The 27,741-nt window shown below is 48.7% G+C and overlaps 1 protein-coding gene across 7 annotated transcripts in view; it reads left to right on the top strand.

The window, feature by feature from the left end:
- Nucleotides 1-27,741, top strand: part of GALNT7 (polypeptide N-acetylgalactosaminyltransferase 7) — a 117,250-nt gene that overhangs the window by 50,196 nt on the left and 39,313 nt on the right. For all 7 annotated transcript variants that reach the window (XR_010945208.1, XR_010945207.1, XR_010945209.1 and 4 more), the window contains one exon: nucleotides 6,771-7,231. Coding sequence is in view for 4 of the 7 variants with exons in the window: in XM_067745363.1 (XP_067601464.1) it covers nucleotides 6,771-7,231 (461 nt within the window). In the remaining 3 variants the exon portion in view is untranslated. The remainder of the gene's footprint in view (nucleotides 1-6,770; nucleotides 7,232-27,741) is intronic.

Genomic DNA, 27,741 nt, shown 5'->3' with positions numbered 1-27,741 from the left:
TCATTCTGTCGGAATGTAATGCTTTTTCTCACTGATAAGCCAGACCCTCCTCCAGTTCCAGTTCTGCCGTAACTGCTAACAGAGACATTGCCATTGGTCTTCAAATGTACTTGAATAGGGTCCTTTTCCATAAGGGAGGACATCCTACGTATTCAAGGATTGGTGAGTCCTCTGTTTCATCTTGAGTGTATCCATTTCAAGCCCTGATGAAGCAGACAGATTACTTGACACTCCCCTCCACCCCACCCACCATGCCCCAGAAGGGCCACCGACGCCCAGGGCAGTGCGGTCAACTCTCAGGCCTCTGAAAGGAGCCAGAGTGGGTGGTCTTCCTGAGCACAGGATGTCAGCAGGGGCTGGGCCAGCTCAGAATCCAGCCGTAGTAACCAGAGAGAAACCGGGTGCTGAGGCTGGAGCACCCCACCCATGCCTACATCCTGCCGCACGCTGGGGAGAGTCTGGGGACACCCCGCCCACAGGCTCACCCCGTTTCTTCTGAACTTCGTTGACTCTTCTCATCCCTCCCTCCCTGCTGTCTTCTGCTCCTCCTAGGTGAGTGAGTGCAGCTGGAGAAGGGATGCAGATCGGATTTTTCTAATTTATCAAGAGGGTCTTTAAACTGTAGAATTCAATTTGACCTGTTATGTTGTAAACTCTGTGGCTCAGGCAGAATGACAGCCAAATCGCGAGCAGTTGTTAGTGGCGGCCACGTCCCAAAGCAGAGCTGATTTCTCAAGAGATCTGGTGGCTGCAGAAGCTCCTCATTATGAGCTTAGCTTTCTAGGCTCACCTCGAATTTCAGATCCAAGGCTGTGTTACTTTCCTTTGCTCTAAATTCCTTTGTATTCATATCATTTCTACCGAGGCATGACCATCCTGGAAAGATATCGTGCGTAAGGGCGATTTGGGGTCAAGGGGGAGCTTGGTGAATTGTAAGATGGAAAGTGAGTAGTCTGACCTGATTCCTGTTAACCCCGTATTTCCATCTGGTGATTCGTGATTCTGTTTTTCAGTACATTTCCACCTTTACAAACATACTGATCTTAGAAGATTATCTCCCAATTCTGTTTTCCATTTCCAATCATCAATAGTGATCCATTGATTTTGACTGTTAAGGAAATCAGCTCGTGCTTATGAAGGTATCTGAACACCAGCAAATCACAAAGGCAACTGCTGACTCTCATTCCCTCCCAGGCAGAAGGAGCCTGTAGTTCTCCCTCTCCGGGGAGTTGAGTGTTGTACTACTTTACAGTCATCCTTTGAATCATGTAACATGACGATTTGACGTGATTATTCTTAATTGACTTGGGGTTAGGCAGACAATTCTCGTATTTGGTTTTGCCTTCAGATTTAATGACATGGAGGCTTTGAGAAGTGAGCAAATTCAATTTTTCTGGTGTCTGTTATACAGCGTTATTAAGAATACAGCACTGTGCACAGAATATAAAGTTAGGTCCTCCTCTCTTCAGAGAATATAAAGTATCGCTAGGAAGCTTCTGTCTGATCAAGCCCCTCTTTGCCTGTCCGTGTTCTCCCTTTCCCTCTCAGACTCTCTCTCATAAGTCAGGCAGATATTGTAGGATTCATGCATTTATTCAGTAAATACTTAGGATTGCGTGCGTTGGGGTACAGTGGTGCATCCCATGGACGTGGTCCCTCCCCTTCCACGGAACTTCCAGTCTAGTGCAGGGATTGGGGGCAAATCCATCCCCATTAGCCTGTCTTTGTAAACAAGGTTTTGTGGGAACACAGCTGTACCCATTCGGTTACGTACTGTCTGGCTGCTCTGGGCACTATAATGGCATCTTGAGTAACTGCGGCAGAGACCCTGAGGTCTAAAAAGCCTGGAGTGTTTCCTGCTCCTGCCCCAGGGGGTGAGGTGGAGAGATGAGTGCAGGCTGGAGCCGGAAAAGCTCTGGGAAGAGTGTCTGCTCTCCTGAGGGAAGGGGGCCGGCGTGGAGCCTGGAAGCAGGGGAAGGGACGTGTTCATACTTGAATTTCAGGGAAGTCACACCGGCTGCTGTGCAGAACAGTAATGACGAGAGACAGCGAGTGCACGCGTTGGAGGGAGAAGCACTAATGCCTGGGGTTCAGGCGCACGGGCTCTGCCCGGATGCACGTTCCAGCCTTGCCTTGTACTGATCTCGACATTAGGTCACTTCTCTTTTGGCTCTTCCGTCTGTGCAATGGGGGTGGTAATCACAGAACCTAACTCTTGGCGTTGAATAGGTTAATATGCGTGAAGCACTTAGAACACAGTGTTTGCAGTCGTCACTGTTCTTCCTGTTCTAGTCATCCTGTTAAGAGGGCAGAGTGGCCTTGGCAGTGTTGGCAGAAAAATTAATCAATCTACGAAAGAAATGGAAAAAATTTTTTGAGCCAAATTTGAGGATTATAACCCAGGAAGAGCATCTCAGAAAGCTCTGAGAACTGTTCTGCCTGTTAGGAGTCCGGGCACAGGTATATAAGTTTTTTGAGACAGAGGGCGCTACGTCCAATGCCGTATCATTGACAGTTTACATGATCCAGATCTAAGTGGCATCGTGGTGGGTCACGTGAGCCCTTACAAGCTCAAGACGGAAGGTTGTCTTTTAAGCAGTTGTCTTGTTGATGCTGGGAGAAAGTCGCTCCTGATGGCCGAGCAGGTGTTTCTGCCGATGGGGGGTTGGGTTGATGTATAATGCAGACACACAGTGCACAGTGGGGGAGAGAGGAGGCCAAGGGGCAGAGAAGAACTTCTGTGTTGAAATTTTTCTTGTCTTGCCGTAGAATACGAATCTTATTTCACGGCAGTGAGGGTATGGAGAAAGTGGCCGGGCTCAGGAGCTACACAAGGCAGTAGGGTTGACAGGAGTCAGGGATTGGTAGGCCGTCAGAACAAGCGGCTGGGGATGCAACGTAGGACTGGTGTTTGATCGGTCGAGTGGGCAGCGGCTCCCGTCCCCGAGGTGGGGAGGACAGTAATGGAAACGGGTGTGTGACGTGGGGTGAATGGGAAGTTCATTCTGGGGTCTTTTCAGTTTAGGTGCCAGTTTGATTCAAGCAGAAATGTTGAGGAAGCAGTTGACTGTGGGCCCGGAGATGAGAAGTGAGATGTGGGCTGAGGAAACGGGGGTAGGAAAGATCAAATGAACCTGCACCTCGCTCGGGAGAGGAGACGCCAGAGTGAGTAGGAGTGACAGGCAGGCCCCTAACAGATCTACAGAGAACACCAAGAAGCAAAGGTTAGGGGACTCCCGGGTGGTCCAGTGGTTGGGACTCTGAGCTCTCACTGCTGAGGGCCTGGGTTCGGTCCCTGGTCTGGAAACAAGATCGCACGAGCCTGGCGGCCAAAAAGAGTCAAAGGTTACACAAAGGGAAGATCGAAACAATTTTTGGAGGAAGATGAGCACGAAGTTCGAATCCATTAAACGTTCTCTTGTTGAGGTGGGGGAGTCTGAGAAACGTTCAAGTTTGCGAGTCTCACATCAGACCCCACGCACCTAAACCACAGCACGTCTCTCACAATTCGGGTACCTGATTTCACGTGCTCTCATGTTGCGCATTCTTCCAGTAAGCCGTTTTCCCCCAGTGGAATGTTAGGCACTACAGAGGATGCTCTGTTGACCTTCAGTGACCTGTTCAGTGTACTTTTCTGTCCCTTTTCCCCTCCCCTCATTCTTTACCTACCCCGTTACTGGTTCACTGGAGCCTTGATGTGGAAAGTTGAAGTGGGGGGACCATGTCTTCCTCCTTTTTTGTGGGGTACTTTGTTCAACATCAACGACTTGAGTCCAGTATCTGAGAGTTTTATAATGACCTCTCTATTTTAATTTGTTTATTACAACACTGTGGTTGTATAGTATAATTTTGGAAAGAGCCAGGAGATAAGTGGAGAAAAGGACACTTTCCCATCACCGGAATCACCCCCAGCTTCCGCGCCTGCCTCTTTGTGACAGAGGCGTGCTTGGCTTCCTCTCCTCAGGATGGGTTAATTCCCACCAGAGCCCTCAGTGCTTCAGGACACGGATCTTGGGCAAGGCTGCTTCTTGCCTCCAGACTAGCCCTACTCTGACCCTTAGAGCTCACAGGTTAGGCTTCAGCTACGTCCCTACTACTTGACTCAGGTGTGCGGTGGTCAGAAACCTGATCCAGAAGCCTTATCCACCTGTACCTGGACAGGCATCACATTAGATGGTTAGGCGAAGTGCTGCATCTTATGTTGTTTTGTGCTACAGGAGGAAAATCGTGGAGAAGCTTTGAAATGGACCAAAAAGATTATGGGGTGCATTATCTAACTCGGCTTTCTATGTTATCTCACCCTTTCATTATCTCTGAGCTGTTTTACCGTCCTGTAAATGAGAGAAATCTGCTAGTAATGCACAGACGTCTTGTCCATTGAAATGGCAGTCATGTACTGTGGAATGCAGTCGGTTACTGCTCTCTGGATATTGACCAGTTTTACCAGTTTTGGCTCTATTTGTAAATTCTTTGCAGTATTCTTGATATTTATGTATTTGTTCTTTGGATTCACCTTTGAACTGGTTGTAACGTCTTACGGTTCCTTTTAAAATTAATCGGTCAATTAAAATCTGTGTCCCACGTTCAGAAAAAAATTCTTGTCATACACACACATGTGTGTTCATATCTGCATGTAATATCTCTAGGAAGATTCACAAGGAAGTGCTGGCTGTGAGCACCTCTGCGGAAGGGAAGGTAGGAAAACTTGCCTTTCACTGTATGCCCTTTGCGAGCCTTTGAATTTTGTATCACATGCTTATAGTGTTACCTAAACAAAGAGATAAACTTGTTAAATTCCTTTTTGAACTCTCTCAAGTCAATCCTTAGCTAGGCGTTACCAAAACTTCATCATCGACTAAATTCACATTTGAATTAGCTGACTTTCCAAAGAGACCGTTGTCTCTAGATAAACTACTGGTAGACGGCAACCTGCATATCAGCATCACACCTGGAGCCTTACTTCTGTACTCTTTAAAGTTTTTAACTTCATTTTTCAAGACAGCTCTAACACTGTAGAAACATGTCAGTGGGAGGGGGGTACTAATTCTTTCATGAATCTCTTAAGGAACCAGGGGATCTTGGCGTGAGGTGGGTGGCAGACCAGCCGGCCGTCTGCGGTTCCGGTTCTGACCTCTTCACCTCGCTGCAGCCCAGCTGCACACATTCTCTATCGACCTCTGCTGGTTATAGCTGGAGGTGCTCCCTTTAAGCCAGAGGAGCGCAATCCTGATGTATATTGAAATCACCTGGGGAGCTTTTAAAATTCTGATGCCCCAACCAATTAAATCACAGTGTCTGAGGGGTGGGACGCAGACGTCAGTATACTTAAAGCCACGGAGGTGATGCTGACGTTGAGAAACAAGGCTCTGTGCATGGATTCAGGAAAAACTTCACATGTGACACCCCAGAAGCAAAAGCACTCAGAATTTCTTTTTTTTTTTAATGTTTGTTTATTTATGTATTTATTTTTGGCTGCGTTGGGTCTTTGTTGCTGTGCGTGGGCTTTCTCTAGTTTCAGCGAGCGGGGGTGGGGGGGGCCCCCGCTCTTTGTTGCCGTGCGCAGACTTCTCATTGTGGTGGCTTCTGTTGTTGCGGAGCACGGGCTCTAGGCGCGCGGACTTCAGTAGTTGTGGCCCGCGGGCTCAGTAGTTGCGGCACACGGGCTTCAGTAGTTGTGGCTCGCAGGCTCTGGAGCGCAGGCTCAGTAGTCATGGCATGTGGGCTCAGTAGTTGTGGCACACAGGCTTCGTTGCTCCCTGGCATGTGGGATCTTCCCGGGCCAGGGCTCGAACCCGTGTCCCCTGCATTGGCAGGCGGACTCTCAACCACTGCGCCACCAGGGACACCGTGCACTCAGGACTTCTGACGGGAAGATATGTGCAGGGGGTGAGGAAAGGGAGACACCCCTCCCAGAATACCTGTACACACAGCGTCTGTGTTTCCTTGGGACGCTTCTGGAACGTGGCCAACTTAGGTACTGGGTGTGGTTTAAAAGCCCCAGCTGACTCAGTTACAGTCACTAGGGCTTTTTTTGTTTTTGTTTTTTGTTTTAATATAGTTTGGAACTCAGCTAAACTTTCACTGAGCAGGAAATACCTAATGGGGGCTGTTGAGTGCAAATCCCAGCCCTGTTCCTCTGGCATTTGGAGCACGAAGCCAGCCTCGGGGTGGGCGATGCCTAACAGCACGGCCACCATGTGGCTGTGTGACCGACAAAACATCATATTCCTCGTACACCAGATAACTGGGAAAACCACACTGTACAACAGGACCTGTTAAGTGCCTCCTTTAGTCACAGGTCCTAGAACCTCCTTGCTCTGACCTGTGACAGTATGCTTTGGGACTTCCCTGGCGGTCCAGTGGTTAAGACTCCGTGGTTCCAACTGCAAGGGCCATGGGTTCGATCCCTGGTGGGGGAACTAAGATCCAACATGCTGCACAGCGTAGCCAAAAAAATAGGGAAAAAGAAAGAAAACAGCAATATGCTTTATTAAGGGGTCTTTGATAGAGTCGTGTTTATAAGGGGAGAAGTAAAAAAATGCATCCACCTCTTTGTCTTGGAACGGTTAGGCAAGGAAATAGTCTCTTCTTGGCTCCCCCTGGGAAAGGTACCTTCTAATGGGGGCCCTGATTCATGGCCTGCTTCTGTTTCATATTTCAGACCATTTGATTGTTGCCTCAGCTATTTTGAAAACATGAAAATTGGTGTCATAAACTCTGTTGTGGTTGCCTTCATGTACTCACTGTATATCCCCCTCCCTTTTGTGTAGGAAGACAGAGCTGTTAATAACCCCATGCCTGACCGAGGGGGCAATGGACTAGCTCCTGGGGATGACAGATTCAAACCCGTGGTGCCCTGGCCTCATGTTGAAGGAGTAGAAGTGGACTTAGAGTCTATTAGAAGAAAAAACAAGGCCAAACATGAACAAGAGCGCCATGCTGGAGGAGATAACCAGAAAGACATAATGCAGAGGCAGTATCTCACATTTAAGCCTCAGACTTTCACGTACCGTGATCCTGTGCTCCGCCCAGGGGTCCTCGGTAACTTTGAACCCAAAGAGCCCGAGCCTCACGGAGTGGTTGGTGGCCCTGGAGAGAAAGCCAAGCCGTTGGTTTTGGGACCAGAATTCAAACATGCAGTTCAAGCCAGCATTAAAGAGTTTGGATTTAACATGGTGGCGAGTGACATGATCTCCCTGGACCGCAGCGTCAGTGACTTACGACAAGAAGAGTAAGCACAACCCCTCCCCTTTCTGACCTGGGCGCGCGTTTCCATAGATACCTAGACTTACTTAGATGGTTAGAGTGCCAAACATATTTTGTGCCTTCACTGAAAGGGAATAAGAGGGTCTTTGGTCCACGAAGTGGCCAGAAGGGGGAGATCTCCCCATTTGTGTTGTTTTACTGAGGGTGTGGCATATAAAATTCTGGGGTCTCCTCTACCACTGCTGCTCAAAGTGTTGTCCCCGGACGGGCACCGGTCTGAACTTTCTGTTCCCAGTCCACAGAGAGAAAACGAGCTTGTACCAGGCTGTGAAGTAACTCTTGATAGGAGGTGCTTTAAGTTCACCTGACAATGTGCAAATAACAGAGCTGTCTCTCTCTGTGTGTTGTTTCTCCTTCTGGACAAAGCTCCTTGTCTTGCTGTGGGACGGTAAACAGGAATGCTTCTCGGGATGCCTCTGGAACTAACTGGTTGTTTGCCCTCTTCCCGTTCTTACCCTCAGCACTGAAACTGGGAACGGAAGCTCCCGAGTATGTACTGTATAAAAGGCGCCTTCAGACAGATGAAACCGTAGCCCTCATGTTCAAGTGCTTTTCCTGTAGTGTGATTTAAAACAAAGGGTTTCCAACTCTTGACTTTTGATAGTGGTGATTATTGAATGAACTCAAAGCTTTTTCTCTTTCAGTTTATTCACTAACTGATTCTACTCAGAGGGTCTAAGCAGCTTCCATTAGCTTCCGTGGTGTGGATGCAAGTTTAATTCACTGCTACTACAAAACTTTCCAGATGTATTCCCTGTGATGCGTGGTTAACACAGTCCTCGTTTTAAGAAGTGGACACAGCAGGCGCACGCACACACACACGGTCCCCACAGCAGCATCCTTTATGACCCTGCAGTCAAATTCCGGACCTACCAGAGGGCTACTCCAGAGACTTTGGACCTTCCTATATTGATATGATAGGAGTGAGAGGGGGGTGCATGAAATATGCAGAGAAGAAAGAAAGAGAAGCAGTAGAGAACCAGGGTGGTGAGGGACATAACCTCTAGTACAGAGAAGAATTGGAGCATCTCGGGGGACTGTGAAGGGAGAGTGTGGGAGCAGTTATTCCTGATCGATGCAGAGATTTGCCTGGTCGCAGATTTGCCATATTTAGAAAGAAAAAAAAATAGCAGATGCTCAGTCAAATTTACTTTCAGTTAAACAATGGAAAATGTTTAGTATAAGTATGTCCCAAGTAGTGTTTGGAATATACTTATACATTAAAAATACTTGTGGTTTATCTGAAAGCCAAATTAACCGTGCATCCTGTATTTTATCTGGCAGCCCCCCTAGGCAGGGGCTGAGGTCGTTGTTATAGAGCGAGAATTGCCGTGCATGGACACTTCAGGACCCCACACGGGATCTGCAGTCCTCCCTGGAGTGCATCCCAGTTACCCGAGACAGTCTCAGACCGTGCGTCTGTCACGGGGGGGGTTCTCGGAGGACCTCTTGATGGCCTTCTCCTTACCATTATGGGGAAGGAAAGGAAGGGGAGAGTCTAACACTGACTTCCTGCTACAGGCCAGGACTTCCTGCAAGTGATCTTATTTGATTCTCACAAGCAAACTGTGAGAGAGTTGCCACGTGTGAATGTGAAGTCTGAGGCTTAGCGCTGTGACTTCTCTGTATCTGCCCAGAGAAATGGCAGAGCTGTGGTCCTACCCCAGGTGGCCCGGTTAGAAAGGACTTCTCCCTGCTCTGCCCCATCCTTTCGTGGACAGTGTGGACCAGGGCAGGGTGGCCATCCTAGGGTGAGCTCAGTGTGGAAATGGAGATTTTAGCACATGAATTAAATATAAAAGATACACAAGTAAAACACCAGTTTGAAAATCAGTTTAAAATCTAGCTCACTCTTCGGTATAAGAAATGTGCTAAGATGTAGGATATCAATAGAAAACCAACAAGGACATACTGTAGAGCACAGGGAACTATACTCAGTATCTTGAAATAACCTATAATGGAAGAGAATCTGAAAAAGAATAGATATATTCATATGTATATATATATGTACATATGTGAGTGAATCACTTTGCTGTACACCTGAAACATTGTAAATCAACTATAATTTTAAAAAAGGAAGAAAGAAGCATGCCAAGAAGATCAAAGGCATACATGCATACACGGCAGGGCAGCGCCCAGGACTAGCGTGGTTCTCGGTGGCTCCCCCTCCTGCGCCCCTCACATCCCTTCTGTCCCCCAGGCCTCTTCTTCCTGCCACCACGCTCCGTCTCCAGTCCACCCTTCCACCTCCCCTGTCACCAGCCACGGCCACGCCACTGTCATCTCTCCTAGAACCCCGCCAGCGCCTCCTGCCTGTTCACACCTAGCCCGGGTAACATCATTCTTTGCCTTCCCAGAGCACCTAGAATAAAACGTTCTGGGCCTGCCCACCTCGCTCTGGCCGTGCGTCTTCTCCCGCGGGAGGGCGTTTGCACGTCCCCCCCCCCCCCGAGCTCCCTCACCTCTGTGGGCTTTTTCCTTCCTCTGTGGCCCCTTCCCAACCCTCAGGTTCCGTCAGACTCTCTGGCCTGCTTTATTTTCCATTACTCCTCTCTGGCCGTTTCATTCCTAGTATCTCTCAAATTTTATAATTAGACATTGGTTAATTTAGCTATTGACTGTCTTTCTTACTAGATGATAAGGTCCCGAGAGCAAGGAATTTGTCTGTTTTCTTCACCAGCTACTTCCAGTAAGTGACACCCAGGAGCTTGGCCGTGTCCAGTGGTGAACATCTGTTGAGAGAGTGAATGAATGAGTGAGTGAATGAAGGAGTGAATGAAGGAGTCCGCTGGGATCAGACCTTGGCTCCATTACCAGACGCGAGATCTCAGACCAGCTCCTTACCCTCCCTATCAGTTACCTGATCCATCACGTGGGTCTACCCATGCCTACCCCCTGGATTGGCATTGGGATTAAAGGACATAATAGACTAAAAGTCGTACCACACGCCTGGGGGTTAGAAACTTAAGTATTAGTGGCTGTTTCTTTCTTAATTGCTGTGGCACTTTCTTCAGGTCACAGTTTGTCTACCCTTGAATGTTTCTGTAACTATGCAGCTTTGAGGTCCTCTGTTGCTTTTTGGAAAGTGTGGATTCCCCCCACACCGCCGTGTCTGCATCATCTTGCATCTCCTCGCACCTCCCTTGATGGCAAAGCCTGCGTCCCCTTTGATGATTTCAGACATGCCAGGCGCCTCTGAAGCTCCCATCTCCCTGGGTCTTGCTCTCCTACAGTCGTCTTTCTTCCTGCCTTTCGCTGTCTTTCCTAACTGCATTGCCCCCCAACCCGTCACCTTCCTTCTTTTCTTCTTTCCTCTAATGTTCCTTCCTTCCTCCTGCCATGCCTTTCCATAGGCTGATCATTTCTTTGTTCTTTTCTCTGGCATAACTGGAGCAGCGCTTAGAAATAAGATTATTGCATGTTCCTGCAAGGATTGTGTCCCCAGTCAGATAAAAGGACCGAGGCTATCTTAGCAGATGATCCTAAACCCCTTTCTAAAATTCTGTGTTAGTGAGAAAACTTTTGTTTATACTCAAAATGTGCAAACATACTCCCAGAAGATTTTTTAACTCAATCCAGATTATTTTTTAAATTTGATTCTTTCTCACCCTTTTTTAAAAAATGGGATAGGCTTCTTTCCTGTTTGAACACTGTAAAATTCAGTGTAGACTCGTAAATAATTTCTAAGTTGAGTTATTCATAATTTAGAACGTGGTCAATCTTAAGAGTTTTCGCCAAAATAAAAAGGTCAACAGCAAATACAGCACTGCTAATTTTCACGTAGTATCTGATGTGCATATTAGCACTTTTCTGCTCTACCGGCAAAGTGAAAGCATCCCACGGGCCCACCTCACACACACGCCCTTCCTCACACTCGGTCCCCCCGGAAAGCGTACTGCACAGGGCTTGAATCTCCGCAGCTGTGGGATCTAGGCCTGATTAGCCTGCTCTCTTGCCTCTGTCACGCATAATGAGCCACCTGCCACGCTTGGAAACCCAGCTTCGAGCTGTTTGTCCAGTTACAACATCTGCCCCTGGTTCACTCGCTCGTTCTTGTGGCCGTTCCCTCCGGCTTTTCGGATGAAAAGCAGGACAGAACTGCCCAGCTGCCAGTGTGACTCAGGCTCACGTCTGTTGCAGCTTTGAATCACATCCCCGGGCTGAGTCACTTACTGGCTGTTGATCGCTCATTAGGAGGGTGAGTAACAGTGTTTGGAGGGAACGGGAGGCCTCCTTCTTTTCTAAAGGCTTGAGCCAAGAATGACCTCACCTGCCTTCACGCTTGTGTTCTATAAAAAAACATACATGATTTTCTGCACAGCTCAGCGGAGATGGAGTCTCTCCAATAAACGAGGCACTGTGCTAGCCCGTCAGGGATGCAGCAATAAGAAAGTACAGTCCCTGCCTTCAAGGGGCTCGCCATCTATCCCTGGGGAGAAGGGAAAGGTTACCGCGACGTAAAGAGCCTGAGGGAAGGAGAGGGGGGCCGCGCTGAGTTATAGGGAAGTCAGGAAAGGATTTACGGGGTGAGCACTAGGGACGGGCCCGTCGATGAGGAGGTTTCCCAGGAGGAGGTTACAGGTGTAGAGGGCAGGACGGTAGGCGTGGACCGGGAGGAAGTCCGGTGCCGTGGCTTACGTGGATGGGGCAGTGAGTGCAGAGACATAGAGACACAGCTGGTAGGACAGAGAGGGTGGCGTTTGCAGGCCCCCAGTGCCGCTCTTCACAGTCTGCACTGAATGCGGTGCAGGGAAGACCCACTGAAGGGGTACCGAGAGAACTTGAGGAGTGTCAGGCTGCTGGGGTGTCCGGAGCGGGTGGGGGCCTGACCTGGTAGATGGTCCGTAGTATCACAGTAGGAACCTGAGTGAAGGCCCCAGAACCAGACTAAGGAGACTCAGGGGGAGAACAAGAGTTAGAACAGGAGGTGCCGGCAGCTGACGGAGGGGAAGGAGGAATCAGACATCGGTACAAGGCTTTGAAGCTCAGAAACAGGGAGAAGGCCACCACTGACCAAGGAGGGGGCAGGATCAGAACAAGCTGCTCTGCACAGAGCACCTGTGCCCCAGACCTGGGCCTCGGGCGAGTGCCCCTCCCCCGTGCTGAGCCCCGCAGGGGGCCGAGCCCACTTGTGGGAAGTGCTGTTTGCGGTTACGTTAGGTTTTCTTCTAATAAAGCGTAGGATTTTATTTCCTTTACTGTGAACTAACGGCGGATGCAAATATGTGGAAATTATTCTTGCCCTTTCTCTGCCCAAGAAGGCAGACAAGCAGGGGTATCTAATCCAAGCTATTTTGTTTCAAACAAATGAATTAATAAGTATCTTGACTTGTTGAACAAATTCATCTGCTTCTACTGTTTAACCTTTCCTCCTGCCTGCACTCCTGTTGCATTTCTATTTTGTAGAAAGCTATCTCAGTTGCATTGACAGAGCGAAATAATAGATGTTAAAGTGCTTCAAAAACTCTAAGAGCTATGCAAATGTTAATATGATTGTTAATAACTTTGTTAAGCTTGTCTGTGAGAAACTGAGGTGGTTTTTTAAAGATACTATACACTGACATTCCTGCCTTATACACTAGGTAATTCTCTTCTTACCTGATACCAGAATACTGATATTTAATTCTATTTAAGGTAGTTATGGTCGTGAGCTTTTTTCATTCTCCGTCTGTGTTAAGGGCTTTCTTTGATACCTTTGTGTAGAATATAGTAATATAATTTATCAAATAGTTGGTATTTTCAAAATAGGCTATAGGGTTCTTTTCTAATTTCAGTTCCTATACATTGTGACCCATGGGTTTCCATTAACACTGACTAAATGTAAGGAGCCGCTCGTAAGAGGTTAAAACAAATTATTAGAATTGTCTGTGCATCATGGACACACATGTGTATGTGGATCACGTATGTGCACATGCACTTCAGTGCTGCGTCCTAGTTTCTGTCAGCACAGTGAGCGCTGGTTCTGTACGACGCCATGCAAACGACACGGGTCGCGACCGTTGGCGTGCACCCCTTCCCTCTCTCGGACTTTACCCAAAGCACGTCTCATTTTCCAGGCTGCAGTTGGGCAGCAGTAGAGCTAATCTGCAGGAAGCACATTTGACATTGGTTTCAGGTGACCCGCAGTGGACATGGCTGCTGCTTTTACATCCAACAAGTGTTGCTTTCTAACTGGCCTGAAAGTTTTTACTCTTGGGAGCCACTTTTTTGTGAGTTCAGAGGTTTTCCACGTGAACTTTAAGCATAAATTGTGTTCTGATACTTAGTTTCTTTCTCTTCTAAACATACGCGTCTGAAACCACACACACACACACAACACACACACACACCACACACACACAACCACACACACACGCCACACACACACACCACACACACCACACACACACGCCACACATACACACCACACACACACCACACACACACACGCCACATACACACACACCACACACACACACACACCACACACACAGACCACACACACACCACACACACACACCACACACACACACACCACACACACCACACACACACCACACACACACCACACACACACACCACACACACACACACAGACACACACACACTCTGCACTTTGGGATTTTCTCAATGATGGGGGCACAGCCGATTTTTGTTCCAGGTCCTGGCTGACCACAGGAGCCGTATTTAGCCAAATGGGAGTTACTGGAGCTATTGGGGTGACTTAGGTCACCCCCAGTTCACACAGCAGTTTAGAGGGTTGCCTCCAGAAACTGGACATGGAGGTCATCTGCTGCTCCGGGCCACCGTTAGCAGGGTACCAGCAGCCTCGAACCCCCCTCCTCAGCAGCCTGCAGGGGTGGCTCCCGTCCCCAGGGGGGACGTTTCTGTACTGCTGAGACCCCATGTGATCACTGAGGTCTCTCCCATGAACATAGCTTCATCTCCCCACACACCCCACCCACCACGTTACAAAAGGACAGGGTTTGCCTGGTAAAAGTGTAACCCCGGGTGCTTGACTTGTTTTCGCACAGCTCTCCACCCCCAACCGGGAGTTTACAGTAAGTCCCTGGAGGCTAGCTGTGTGCATGGAGGCACTGCGAGGTACCTGGTTACATCCCACCCCAGTGACAGAGTCAGGGAGACCTTGACTCTTTCTTTCTCTCCAGGGTGAGTTTCCCACCCATCCAGAGCTCTGACATGGAGATGAAGAGGGGGAGGGGTTTGGTACCCTTTCCTACTAGAGCATCTGAGATTTGGAGCTGACGGTCATTTCAGAGTGTTTGGTCATTATCCTCTGCTAAAAAGTCATCAGTCGCTTAGCAGGGAGCGTCTGAACTGCCACAGTGCCCAGTGGACGTCAGGCATGGGCCCTTCCACCCGGAGGCTGGCACGACCCCTGGTGCTTCGGCCACCAGACCGTCAGATTCAGCCTGGTCCCTCACTGTGTCCCCTGTGCGTAGGGCCCTCGGGTGTTTGGTAAACAGGGAAGTGGTCCTGGGGGTCCTCCATTTCCTCCTGCGTGGTGATGTTTGGAGGTGGGCCGGCAAGGTGTCCCACAGTTAAAGTGACCGCCAGGACAGTGTATTTATGAAGATCCGGAGAAGAAAGTCTTTCTCTCTAGCGCCAGGAACGGGGTGAGGTCCTCAGGACACCGGCGCTGCACTGTGCTGGGCGGCGTGGACCCTAGGGGTCCCCGAGAAGCCAAGCAGAACATGATGGAGGAGAAAGGCTGCCCTGGACCACCTTTTAGTTCTGGTATCACTGCCCTGCGCTAGAAGATAATATCTCCCAGGACCTGCACAAGGAGAAGATGAGCCCCCCGGGCTTCAAGGCTGCGCGGATGCAAGGGATGAGCTGTGATGAAACTGCACGTTGGTAGCGATTTTAACTGATTGACTTTGGTTTCTTTAGGGCCCTGGTACCCATGCGCCCTGGGTTTCCAGTGGTCTGGTCCTAGCCCTGTTGTTCCTTTAAGTCCTCTTTCTTCCTTCCTTCCTCCATTCCTTCCTCCCTTCCTTTGTTTTCTTCTTTTTTCTTTCTCTTTCTTTCTGCATGATTTTACAAAACAGAAGGACTTCCAGGGGAAAAAATGTGTATGGCATTGGAGCAGAAGTGCCCCTGTTGCAGTGAGTCAAAGCCAAACACCCAGCGAGGTGCTGCCCACACTTAAGAGGCATCATCTACCTGAAGCTGGCTATTTTTAGGCCACGCATAAACCAACCGTTTGTTCTGGAAGCACAGTACCAGCAACCACCAGCTGGGCCCGGGGCGAGTACGTAGGCATTTTTACTGATCAGGCTCCAGGAGAGAAGGCCAGCCATGCGAGTGGGTGTAGGTGAGGTGGAACCAGTCAGGCAGGGGCTGTCCAGAGAGCAAGAGAACAGCTGTCGTGGGGGCCTGCCGTGCAGGGGGGCAGTTCTGACAGCTCCCCCTCCGGGCGGGGAAGGTCCCTGGGGAGAGCTGTGAGGTGGGTCAGCAGCACTGTTTCCTCTCAAGCAGGGCCTGGGGGAGGAGCAACAGGAATAACTTGTATGACTCCCTGGGTACACTTGTCAGTAAGTCCATCACCTTTGCTCACTTGAAGCCAAATATGTTAAAAATGCACTTAGTATCACAAATAGAATTGCTCTTTTGTCATCCTTGCAACATACAAGAGGAACAAGTTATTACATGAGTTAAAATGATATAAAAACACAGTTCACATTCAGTAATATCTTTAGTTCATCACTGGGAAATGGCCACGGTTTTGCGTTCCTCTTCATGGAATCCCAGGGGAGCGTCCACTGTCCCAAACGTAGCCAATGTGGAGGAGACTCATTTTTTAATAACCCAGTAACTCGCTGTAGAATGAGCACTGCCGTTTCAATCAGAAGCAAAACACCCGCACGTACTGCAGAAAGGCAAGTCCCAGCGAGCAAACCAGAGCCGGGAAAAAGGGCTCCGGAGACAGATCTGAGCGCCTGAGCTCCAGGTTCCTAAGACCCTGGGGATACGCCACGGTCCCCGCAGACGCAGGAGGTTGGGGGTGGGGGGTCTCCCGCGAAAGACGGGACCGCCCCGCGCTTGCGTCGCGTCTCGCGAGGCAGGCGCTCCCCCCAGCGGCGGACGCGCTCGGTGCAGGCCTGCTGGGGCTTCTCCTGGGAGAGCGGGGAGCAGCAGGACGGGGCTCCGGGAAGCCCGCGAACTCCTTCCTGCCGGCTGTCCCTCCGGGCCGTGTGAACGCCGGCTGAGTGGGGAAGTAGCATCGGGTGCTCTTATTCAAGGCACACCGCGAAGGGTCTGTCCTGAGCAGAGGCTGAAGCCACCTCGGTTGGGGTCTGGCTGCCTGTGGCACCGTGGCGCAGCTTCGGCTGGGGCCGAGCGCGGGCTGGGACGGTGCCGTGACCGCGGGACTCCAGGCTCCAGCCCCGGGGCGCTCATTTACACTTGTTCAAGCGGTGGGGATGTTTCTCGGTCGCCTTACCTGAGGTCCAAGCCTGTCTTTTACTCCCAGATGAGGAGCTGTCGCCGCGATGCCGCTTCTTCGTTCCGTACTTCTCCGTTGCAGCGGCTGGTGGAGAAAGGGGTGCTCAGTTAGTGCCCGTGGGGGTCAACAGCACCCTTGTCCACTTGTGGAGCGCCTGCTGTATGTCTGGCAGTGAGCTCCGTTCTCTGACACGCTGTCTCCCATCCTCATAACTGTGCGGAAACAGCGTTATTAATATTATTTTTTCTCTGTATTTGTAGAGGATGGAACTGAGTCTCAGAAGCAGATAACTTGAAGGTCACATTAACTAGAAGATTGGGGTGGCGGGATCCCAGTTCGGGCTTCCACACCGCTTTGCCTTGTTAGTGACGCTAAACCAGTGGCCCGGGGCAGCAGGGTCGGGGGTGGAGGTGGATATTACAGTATATACATCACATTAACTGTTTGAAAGAGGAGAACAGAAAGTTAGAAAAAGGTAAAAGGCAGAGGCCTTATATGTCATTACTGCAGGATCCTTTCCTGCTTCTAAGCCGGGTTTTCTCCGTCGGCACTACTGATGGTCTCTGTCAGGCGGACTGTCCTGTGCCTTGTAGGATGTTCAGCCTCATCTCTGGACTGTGCCCACCCAACCGATGCCTGTGGCACACACCGCCCCTCCCTGCCTTTAACTGTGACAGCCCAGAGTGTCTCCAGACTGTGCCACATGGCCCTGTAGGGCAGAATCCCCCCTGGTTAATAATCCCTACTGCTCTAAGGGGCCAGTCAAGGTAACGTTGGCCAGAGGTGCCAAGCAGGGGTGGAGGGTGTGTAACACAGTGGAAAGAACAGAGATGGGACTTAGAACATTGTGGGGACAGCAGGCACAGATCGGTTGAACCGCCAGATAAATGAAGGTAAAATGAAGTTAGGTATTAGCAGTGAGGGTTTTGTGATGGGTTCTCAGGCTACATCATGGCAGAACATCTGAACATTATCAGTGGTGTTTCAGTAATCATTCCTGGATACATGGGTCTCTTTCTCTCTCTCTCTCTCTCTCTCTCTCTCTTAATATGACAAACACTGGGGGTTGGAATGGAGATAGCTGCCCGTCATCCCACTGTAAAAAGGCCCTATCCTGCCCTTTACCTCGTCCACCTTTCAGTCAGTGGGGGCCACTGATGACACTTTCAGAATTTGGTGCATATTTCTCTGAGCTTTATTCTAAGTTATTCAACCCATTCCCTTGAATTATCCCTTATTTCCATTCCCTTTCCTTCTAATCGGGAGAATTACTAATACTTGCGAGTGAAATTATTCCAAGTAACGAGAAAAATATTGATGATGCTTATATTCTTGACCTCTGAAGATAATTTTGTACCATACTTATCTGGGTCATTGTAGGAATTGATATTTTAGTTACATATCAGCAAGTATCGGAATGAATTATGTGAAAGTAGAACATGTAACAGTCCACCTGTTTTAACAGCTTGGCCTGTTCATAGCCTATAGACCAGCAATTCTTCACCTTCTTGGTCAGGCCCCCTTTACCTGCTTAAAAATTATCGATAGCCCCAGATTATTAAGGTTTTTTTATATGGACTATCTCTATCACAATTTACCATACTGAAATTAAAACAGAAGTTTTAAATTCAAATAATAATAAGAAAAAGCTATTACATGTTAACATATTTTATGAAAAATAACTAAATTTTCCAAAAAAAAAAGTCTGATAAGAGTAGAATTGCCCTGGATTTTTTCCAGTGCCTTGAATGTCTGGTTTGTAGAAGACTGCTGAATTCTGCGTTCAGTCTGTGCCCATATGCTGTCTTGGATGAAGAAAATCTGGCCTTGCACAGACTTGTAATTGGAAAAAGGAGTGCTTTCAATCTAATCTCCTTTTCAGATAGTTGTAGATATTCTTCGTTGATACTACACCAAAACACAAGTGGTAGCTTTTTTAAAGTAATTGCCACGTAGAATCTGAATCCCTCCGAAGACCCTTCCCTACCCTGTTGTTAGTCAGTCTCGCCCTTAGACGGGCCTTCTGCTCTTACATGACGTTGTAGCATCACGTGTTGGCCATCTGGAAAATACTGGTTTCCTGAGCAATGCAGATCTTCCAAATACTGACAGTTTCATTGTACTGTAAGCACAACAAAGCCCCACGTGTTAATGTCATCATCGATCTCATCAGAAAAGTCTTCAACTCCTGGGATGCTGTCATAATTCCAAGAGCCTAAGTTTTGCTTGAATGTTCAAGTTTTATCATCGGCAGCGAATGATGTCAGTTGTTTTCCTTGAAGTGACAGGCTCCCTTCATCTGTGTTTGAGGAAATGCCAGATCCCCAAGCCTGGCTGGCCTCGGTTTGTCTGCATGTCCCTTCAAGTGCAGCAGCGTTCTGTGAGGGACTCGGTGGGTTCGGGAGCTCAGGCGCATGGTGTTCATCCTCGAGATGACCGCCGTCCTCGGTGGGAACAGAAACCCTTTCTGCACGCCTCCCACCTGTCTCACAGGACGTTGAAGCATGTGCTCAGGGCTGAGATTGAGTAAAAATTATAAACCCTCCCCAAGGAAGACTCACTCCTTCATCCAGGACATGCAGTGTAAGCAGCACTGGCTTTAACGCTGGCTGTGGCAGGGTGAGGGGCATCACCATCACAGGAACCTGCTGGTGCCATTACCTTGCTTTGCCTTAAGGCACCAGCGATTTTATCCACCTTTGCTTTTGTGCCATCAGATTAAAGATCAACATAGTAAAAAGGTACTAAGGTCTTAATATTATCATGAAAATATCTTGACCTAACCGAAAAGTGTCTTGGGGCCTCAGGGATCTGTGGACCGTACTTTGTGAACCACTGTTACAGATTTTTAGAATCAACTAGATGAATAGTAAAAATAATGAGACTTCAAAAAAAAATTGTCGGGCTTCCCTGGTGGCGCAGTGGTTGAGAGTCCGCCTGCCGATGCAGGGGACACGGGTTCGTGCCCCGGTCCGGGAAGATCCCACATGCCGCGGAGCGGCTGGGCCCGTGAGCCATGGCTGCTGAGCCTGCGCGTCCGGAGCCTGTCCTCCGCAACGGGAGAGGCCATAACAGTGAGAGGCCCGCGTAGCGCAAAAAAAAAAAAAAATTGTCGTCTTCAGTCTTCTAGTTTTATCATTGACGAATACAGTGACATTTTATAAAGTTCAAGGAGATCTTTCCTACCTGATTCGTTGGTAATTTCACCAGATTCTAGGGTTATCAATGATTTAGATCATTAAATCCTTAATCCAAAATTTAATTGAACTCTATTTTAATTAACTGATAAATAAGAACTTGATTTTATATTACAGAAGTGCTAGAACATCTACAAAAGGGTAGGTGGCCTGACAGTATGAATGAGATCCTATCTCTAATTACATGGGACTAAGGGATAAAGTAATAGCCAAAAAAAAAGAAAGAAAAAAGACCAGCTTTACTATTCTTGGGACAGCAGTGTTTTCAAATGGTATGATGCGATCAGCCCCCAAATTTGGAGTAGTTTACCGTCATCGTAATAATTTAAATGATTCAGAAAAGGAACTCATGGGAGAAAACAGGGATTCAGACCCCAAGGTTCAAAGTTCAACAGTTTATTAGTTGGATACTTTATTAAATCAATATTTTGTATTGATCACAATTTCAGGAATTCATAGCACAGTGCACACGAGTTGTCTATGTTTTCTAAATTCTACAGATAATATAAATTATCATATAATTGTATCATATAAATGTATCATAAAATGAGGTCAGTAGTATTAACATGATGAAAACGTTTGGTCAGACATGATTCAGGTGACCTAAGTTAGCTTCTAAACTGCTCACTCATTGGTTGGGGACATCTATAAAGCTAGTCCATGCAACACCTTCCCCCTAAGCAAATTACCAGACAGAAAATGGTGCTTTATCATCTGCAGTTTTTATATAGACAAAAAAAATTAAGTTTTGGAGTTAAAATTAGTCTTGGGACCAATTTTTTTTTTTTTTTTTTTTTTTTTTTTTTTTTTTTTACTGTATGCGGGCCTCTCACTGTTGTGGCCTCTCCTGTTGCAGAGCACAGCCTCCGGACACGCAGGCTCAGCGGCCATGGCTCATGAGCCTAGCCGCTCCGCGGCATGTGGGATCTTCCCAGACCGGGGCACGAACCCGTGTCCCCTGCATCGGCAGGCGGACTCTCAACCACTGCGCCACCAGGGAAGCCTGGGACCAAGTTTTTAATGAGGGAACTATAGCAACCTGAGGACTTGCCATGCATTGATTATTTTCACCCCCTCTTGCATTTAAACAAAAGTCTTCTATATAATACCTGAGTAGTCAGAAGGCACTTATTATTTCTATTCTAATGATTGCAAAACTTTGAGCAGGTATACAATGGAATCAGAAGAATGCACTCAAAGCCATAGTAACTAAGACTAAGACGTGAGTGGTTATGATACAGGACAAAATGTCATCGATAAGACAAAGCAGACCCTGCGGGACGACCGAATTGTCTTCTTTGTCCCATCAGTATCCACTATGAAGTGTAACACGCGGATGACACAGCTCTGTCCTGACAGGGCGGGAGTTCTCTGAGGACACACCGCCCCACAGTCCTCTCTGAGTCTCGTTTCCTCATCTGTAAAGAGAGGGGGTGGTCAGTGTTTTTAGTTCATTTCCTGCACAGAGTCGGCAGAAGCCTCTCTGCCGACGGCTTTCTAGGGAGCACCTCTGTGCTCTGGTTCTCGCATCTCCTTGAAACCACCCCCCGGCTCCTCCGTCTGGTTTGGAAACCACTGAACTAGGCGTCCACCAAGGTCTTTTCCGTTTTCAAAGTACTTTTTTCTACGTTTCTACATCCTCCCCTGGGTCTTCCTCACGTTCCTCTAGATGCAGAGCCAAGTAGAACCAGCCAGCAAGCAGCTGGTGTGCAGCTGTTATCACTCCAGCTGAGCCGAGTGTGGGTACCGCCTCTTTCTGCCCCCGGGGGCCCTGAGGCCCTACCAGGTGTGACAGCTCTTCCTGGAAAGTCACAAAAGATGCAGAATCCAGGCAGAGGCACGTGCTGCATCGTTTCCAGCCCTGCAGCAACATGACACTGTCCTGCCCTGGCGGGGAGACCTCAGGCCGGCCGGCAGGTGAGGTCCTCAGGGTGAGCCAGGACCCCAGGCTCACCCTTCTTTGGTTTCCACAGAAGGAGGAAGGGGACCAGGACAGATGAACCAGGAGGCAGTCAGCCATTCCGTGTCACCAAGACCAACCCTGCCAGCATCTCCAGGACAGGATCCTGTTGGGAGAGCTGCCCCTGTTACCCTTCCTGCGTGCCAGCCCCGGGGGTGGAGGAAGCCCATTTTGCCGCATCGACCAAGGAAGGGGTCCCCTCTTTCCCCTTCCAGAGGCAGCTACTGTTTGGTGAATATTTGTCATGTTCTTTCCGCACGCAAAGTGCATACGTATATTCATGGTTTTTAGAGCATGAAAGACTTGCTTTATGTTCTGAAAGCTCATCACTCCCTGCGCTTCCTCGTGTGGCTTATGCTGGAGCCTCAGCAGCCTCTTCCCCGTGATGACACGGTTAGCAAACCAGCAGTCACAGTGGATGGGAACCAGGGCCCGAGATCCCACTTTCGCGATCACATGGCAGCTTTCACAGGGAATGGCGCGGGCACCTTAGGAACCGTGCTCGTCATCTGTGGAATATTCCATTGACTCAGAATTCTAGAGCCAAAGGGGGCCGGAGAGGTCACTGTTCCTTCATTTCGTGGACAGGGAACTGGAAATCCAGAGCAGGCACGTCTCCAGGATGACCCAGCCACAGGAGGCGTGCTGTCTCCCCGGGCCTCTCTCCACACGTGTAGAAGGCCAGGGAGGTCTGCTCATCAGAGTCGTGTAAGCATGTTATCTGTGCTCTGTGTTTATGAAGCGTCTTTGCAGTAATAAAATGTTCTACTTAGGAACAAAAGGGGAGTATCCTTTTATTTATTTATTTCACATCCTTATTGGAGTATAATTGCTTTACGATGGTGTGTTAGTTTCTGCTGTACAACGGAGTGAATCAGCTATACACGTACATACATCCCCATATCCCCTCCCTCTTGCGTCTCCCTCCCTCCCACCCTCCCTATCCCACCCCTCTAGGTGGACACAAAGCACCGAGCTGATCTCCCTGTGCTATGCGGCTGCTTCCCACTAGCTATCTATCTTACGTTTGGTAGTGTATATATATCCATGCCACTCTCTCACTTCGTCCCAGCTTCCCCTTCCCCGCCCCGTGTCAAGTCCATTCTCTACGTCTGCGAAAAAGGGGAGTATCTTATCAATTGCAAAGTGACTCTCTTTAACTGTAGGCACTGAAAATCCTGACTCATTGTAGCAAGGGCCTCTGCTTGTATCTAAGTTGGAAGAAGCCGTTCTAGGGAGAGCAGAGGGCCAGGTGGGTGTGGTCCCCGAGCAGAGGGTCAGTGTTAAGGGATCTGGCAGACCCACCAATGTCGTGCAACCCTGTCACCTGAGTGCTGAGGAGATGCTGCGAAGGAGCTTTTCCCTAAATTGTCTGTAGACCTCCCGGATGGCGCATCTCCATGGCCGAGGGGTGTCGGAGCTGGCAGCCCCCCACCCAGTGGGCTCTGCAGTGGCCCTGCCCTGGAGTGGCTGGGGCAGCGGGCTGGGCCTGAGCCCAAGGAGAAGGGGCCGCGGGTGCCTGGGAGCCCCAGGCCCACGGATGCAGAGAGGCGGGGACCTCACACAGAGCTGAGAGGGGTCAGAAGAGCCTCTTCTGGCAAATGTGGGTGATAGCACTTGGCTCATAAAATTATTGTGAGCATTAAATGTGATAAAGAACGTCAAAGGCATGTGACACAGTCGGTAACGTGAGCCCCACTTGTCGGAGGTCACCCCCGCCTGGTGTGGCAGAGTCCCTACAAAAGCTCTTGCTCTGCGAGGGTCTCGCATCGCACGAGGTGTGTGTTCAGCCTCATCCTTAGGGCGCGTCACCCTCACTGTCACATAAGAGGTAGATCTGTTTTCCAAGTTAACCCTGTATTTCTTCTGACTCTAAGCTTCTTTGGAACCTATACTGTCATGTAAGCAAGAGACCACGTTGTCCTTTAAAAGGGTAGGTTTGCCAGTGAAACAGGCTCATTTCTCTGTTCCTACCGCTGCGAAGTGCTGAAAATCTCTCCATCTCTCTCTCTCTCTCTCTCTCTCTCTCTGTGTGTCTTTCTCTCCCTCTTTTCTTGTTCTCTCAATCTCTTTTTCTCTTCTTTTGACAGCTTCCTGCAGTTTTCAAGGCACATTTTTATACAAAGCTTCCCTGAATATCTTACAGAATGTTCCCAGCTTACCGTGACTTTTTATGACCCTACTGGTTAAAGTTTTATTCTCTGGTCTAATAAATGTTTTCGAAGCATAAATTTAATTTTAATGGAGAGAATGTAATTCAGTCTCTACCTCTTACACCCTGCAGGTTGTTTTGACAGCCAGAAGCGTTTGCCCGTAAATAGAAATCCACCCCCCCCCCCCATGCTTCCCCTTTGTAGTGGGCAGTCCAGAGTGACAGGCTTCATAGCTGGCCACTGACATGTAGCTTCTGTGCGTGTGCATTTTGATGGGCAGTCAGTTCTCATCATTCATGGTGGTGATGCTCATAAAGCCGCTGTGGACACAGGGTCAGGGATACAGAAGCGTCACTGCCGGAGGAAACACGGGGATAGGTGCTCACACGCCTCTAGCACCTTTGCATCACTGATCTGTGCATCACCTTGTTTTGTGTGTGTTTCTATTTAAAGGCACCTTATTTAGTGTGCTGTTGCATCGTAACATTGGATCCAAGGCCAGCAGCCCTAGGACTCATGACTGCAGGAAGCCTGTCTGACACACACGCTTTCTCTATCAGGCTCAGCACAACCTCACACACATAGGAGCCCCACACAGCACTGCAGCCCAAACTCGGGGGCCACGTGAAACAGCGAAATCAGCAACCAAAAGCACAAAATAAGAAATAAGTAGACTAGGGCTTCCCTGGTGGCGCAGTGGTTGAGAATCTGCCTGCCAGTGCAGGGGACACGGGTTCGAGCCCTGGTCTGGGAAGATCCCACGTGCCGCGGAGCAACTAGGCCCGTGAGCCACAACTACTGAGCCTGCGCGTCTGGAGCCTGTGCTCTGCAACAAGAGAGGCCGCGACAGTGAAAGGCCCGCGCACCGCGATGAAGAGTGGCCCCTGCTCGCCGCAACTAGAGAAAGCCCTCCCACAGAAACGAAGACCCAACACAGCCAGAAATAAATTAATTTTTTAAAAAAAGAAAGAAAGAAGTAGACTAAACAGGCGCTGTAAAGGACATGTTTACAGTACCAGAGTAAGAGCGTCGTCCTGTGCCCACCTGTTCACATTTCCCTGCCCTGCACGTGTCGTCAAATGACCACAAAAATGTCCCAAGTACTGATTTTGAGTTACAAGTACGTTTTAGAGAGTAAGCAAATTAACAGACAGAACCCACGAATAATAAGGAGCCACTGTGTTTTTGTATATTTGAGTACAGAGTGCAGGTTAATCACAGAAATATTTAGTATAGAGTTAATGGACAAAGCGCCCAATATCCCATTAGAGTAAATGCAAATCTTTGTAACACTGAAAAATAGTAAATCTAATAGACCAAATATTTTTACTTGTTAATTTACGCCGGAAGGAAAATCTGACAATGGCTTTTAGAAATGTCAAGACCAAAGAGCATAGACTATTAAGATTTTCCATTCAAAGAACAGAAATAAACTGGCCTGGTTGTGATTCAGTGTACCCCCCCCCCCATTCATCTTTCTTTTCTTCCTCCCACCCCTCCTTTCCCGCCCCTCCCCCCATACCTCCTTTACTCTTCTTGCTAAAGAGGCTTAGGAAGGAGCTGGAATCATGCCAGGATGGGCTCACAGAGGCTGCTGCAGTCAGCGCAGGGGCCATGAACCAGGAGGTATGCTGCACTGTTCAGAATATTTATTAGATTTAGTGCTGAAATAGTCTCTGTTGATGAGCAGACCTAACCTGAGTTTCTCAGGTACCGGTGACCGTGTAAAAGTGGTAGTATCTTACTCTCAGGCCCCAATGCATCACTCACCCACGTGGTTAGATGCTGTATTGAGTGTTTAATTTCCTAGTAACTAGTCTAGACTTTTTACCAGGAACATATATTAATTTCAAGATTTTGTCTCCCCTCTTCCTCTAGAGAAGTGATTGAAATTCTTTCCAGTAGCACATGAACAAAGACCATCCCACCTGACTCTTACTTCAGCCTTCATTTCAGAGGAGCACAACACAGTCTAATGGGCCATGGCCATGAAGTCAGCTGTCATAACGCAGGAAGAGGGATGGACAGCTTTTGAGAAGGGAATGTTGCAGGCTTGGTGCTGGGAAGGTTTCACATACCAGCGGGATCCAATAAAACCGCAGGTATCGCCCCCAGCTGATTGTGGGCAAGTTATTTTTTTTTCAAATAATTTTTTAAAATATTTATTTATTTATTCATTTTGGCTACGCCGGGGCTTAGTTGTGGCATGCGGGATCTAGTTCCCCAGCCAGGGATCGAACCCAGGCACCCTGCATTGGGAGTGAGGACTCTTACCCACTGGACCACCAGGGAAGTCCCGTGGGCAAATTATTTACAAAAGTCCTGTGCAGAAAAGAGCAAGATAACGTACATGTGTGCATATTTCTAGAACCGGAAAATACAAAATGGTAATGAAATGTACTTTGAAGTATAGCCACTAGTTTTTTGGGTTTTTTTTTTTTGCGGTACGCGGACCTCTCACTGTTGTGGCCTCTCCCGTTGCGGAGCACAGGCTCCGGACGCGCAGGCTCAGCGGCCATGGCTCACGGGCCCAGCCGCTCCGCGGTATGTGAGATCTTCCCGGACCGGGGCACGAACCCTTGTCCCCTGCATCGGCAGGCGGACTCTCAACCACTGAGCCACCAGGGAAGCCCTAGCCTCTAGTTTTTAACAATTCTGCAGAGGTACAGGAAAGTACTGCTATTGGCAGTATGTAAGGCTCTGGATCCTTTCATGGAGAGATCTTTAAAATTAAAGTGGGAATACTTAGGAGGCAAATACAGTCAAACTTGTTTCCTTTCAACTGTGACGGTAACCCTTATGGTTGTCTGTGCTCGCCAAAAGAAAGACTTAACAGACTGGCATCAGCTTCAGAAAACAAGACTTTACATAGCCACAGAGTTCAATTAAATTGCTCCTCTGAGGTCTTGAGTTTAGCAGCTTAGGGGAAAAAAATGCCCTTTTTTTAAATGACAGTGTTTTATGAATAGAAATTGCAGGGGGAAAATGGTTTCTGCATCCTACTGTCTTAGGAAATGAGGAAGCTGCAGAAACGGCTTCCTCGCTCACGAAGGCCTTAGTATAAAAGGTCATTGTGGGGTTCGGTGCTATGAAGCTCATCTCCGGTCAGCAGACACCGGGCAAGCACGGTGGGCACATGGCCAGGCCTGTCAGAGGGGCTCAGAGTGCGGGAACTGGGGGTGGGCGTATGTGTTAATAAACCAGTGATGTCCACTTAGGTATTGAGAGGAATTTAAAAGGCAAACCTTTTTACCCCTGAGCAACATAATTGAACACATTTCAATTGCTGCAAAATGTATATAATTTTTAAAAACTGCTTCAGAATATTTCGGATTGATTTCTGAGACTTTGGGTGGATTTTGAAGAAGTATAATTTTTCTTCCACATGAAATACTTCACATCTAAAATGCTGATAATTAAACATACTTATTCAGGGATGCTGGAAACACTATCCTGGCACTTTGAAGGAGCTGACTTTACTGTTCCGATTTATAAACCTCCACGAGCTGGCAGCCGGACCCCACACAAGATTTCTAACCACCCCCCCTGAGCTCTCACATCTCTGTGTGTGTGCGTCCCGTTCCCCCCCTGGGTGGGGTGTCTGCTCTGGGGACAGCCATCCTCCTGCACCCCGTTCTGTGTCGCCCCCCTGCTCTACCAGTGTAACAGGGTGATGGGATTCGATGGCATAATTAACCAGCTGGTATCAGGAGGGAA

The sequence above is a fragment of the Pseudorca crassidens genome, chromosome 7 (assembly GCF_039906515.1).
Source record: "Pseudorca crassidens isolate mPseCra1 chromosome 7, mPseCra1.hap1, whole genome shotgun sequence".
NCBI lineage: Eukaryota > Metazoa > Chordata > Mammalia > Artiodactyla > Delphinidae > Pseudorca > Pseudorca crassidens.
This window is presented reverse-complemented; position numbering and strand designations above follow the sequence as displayed.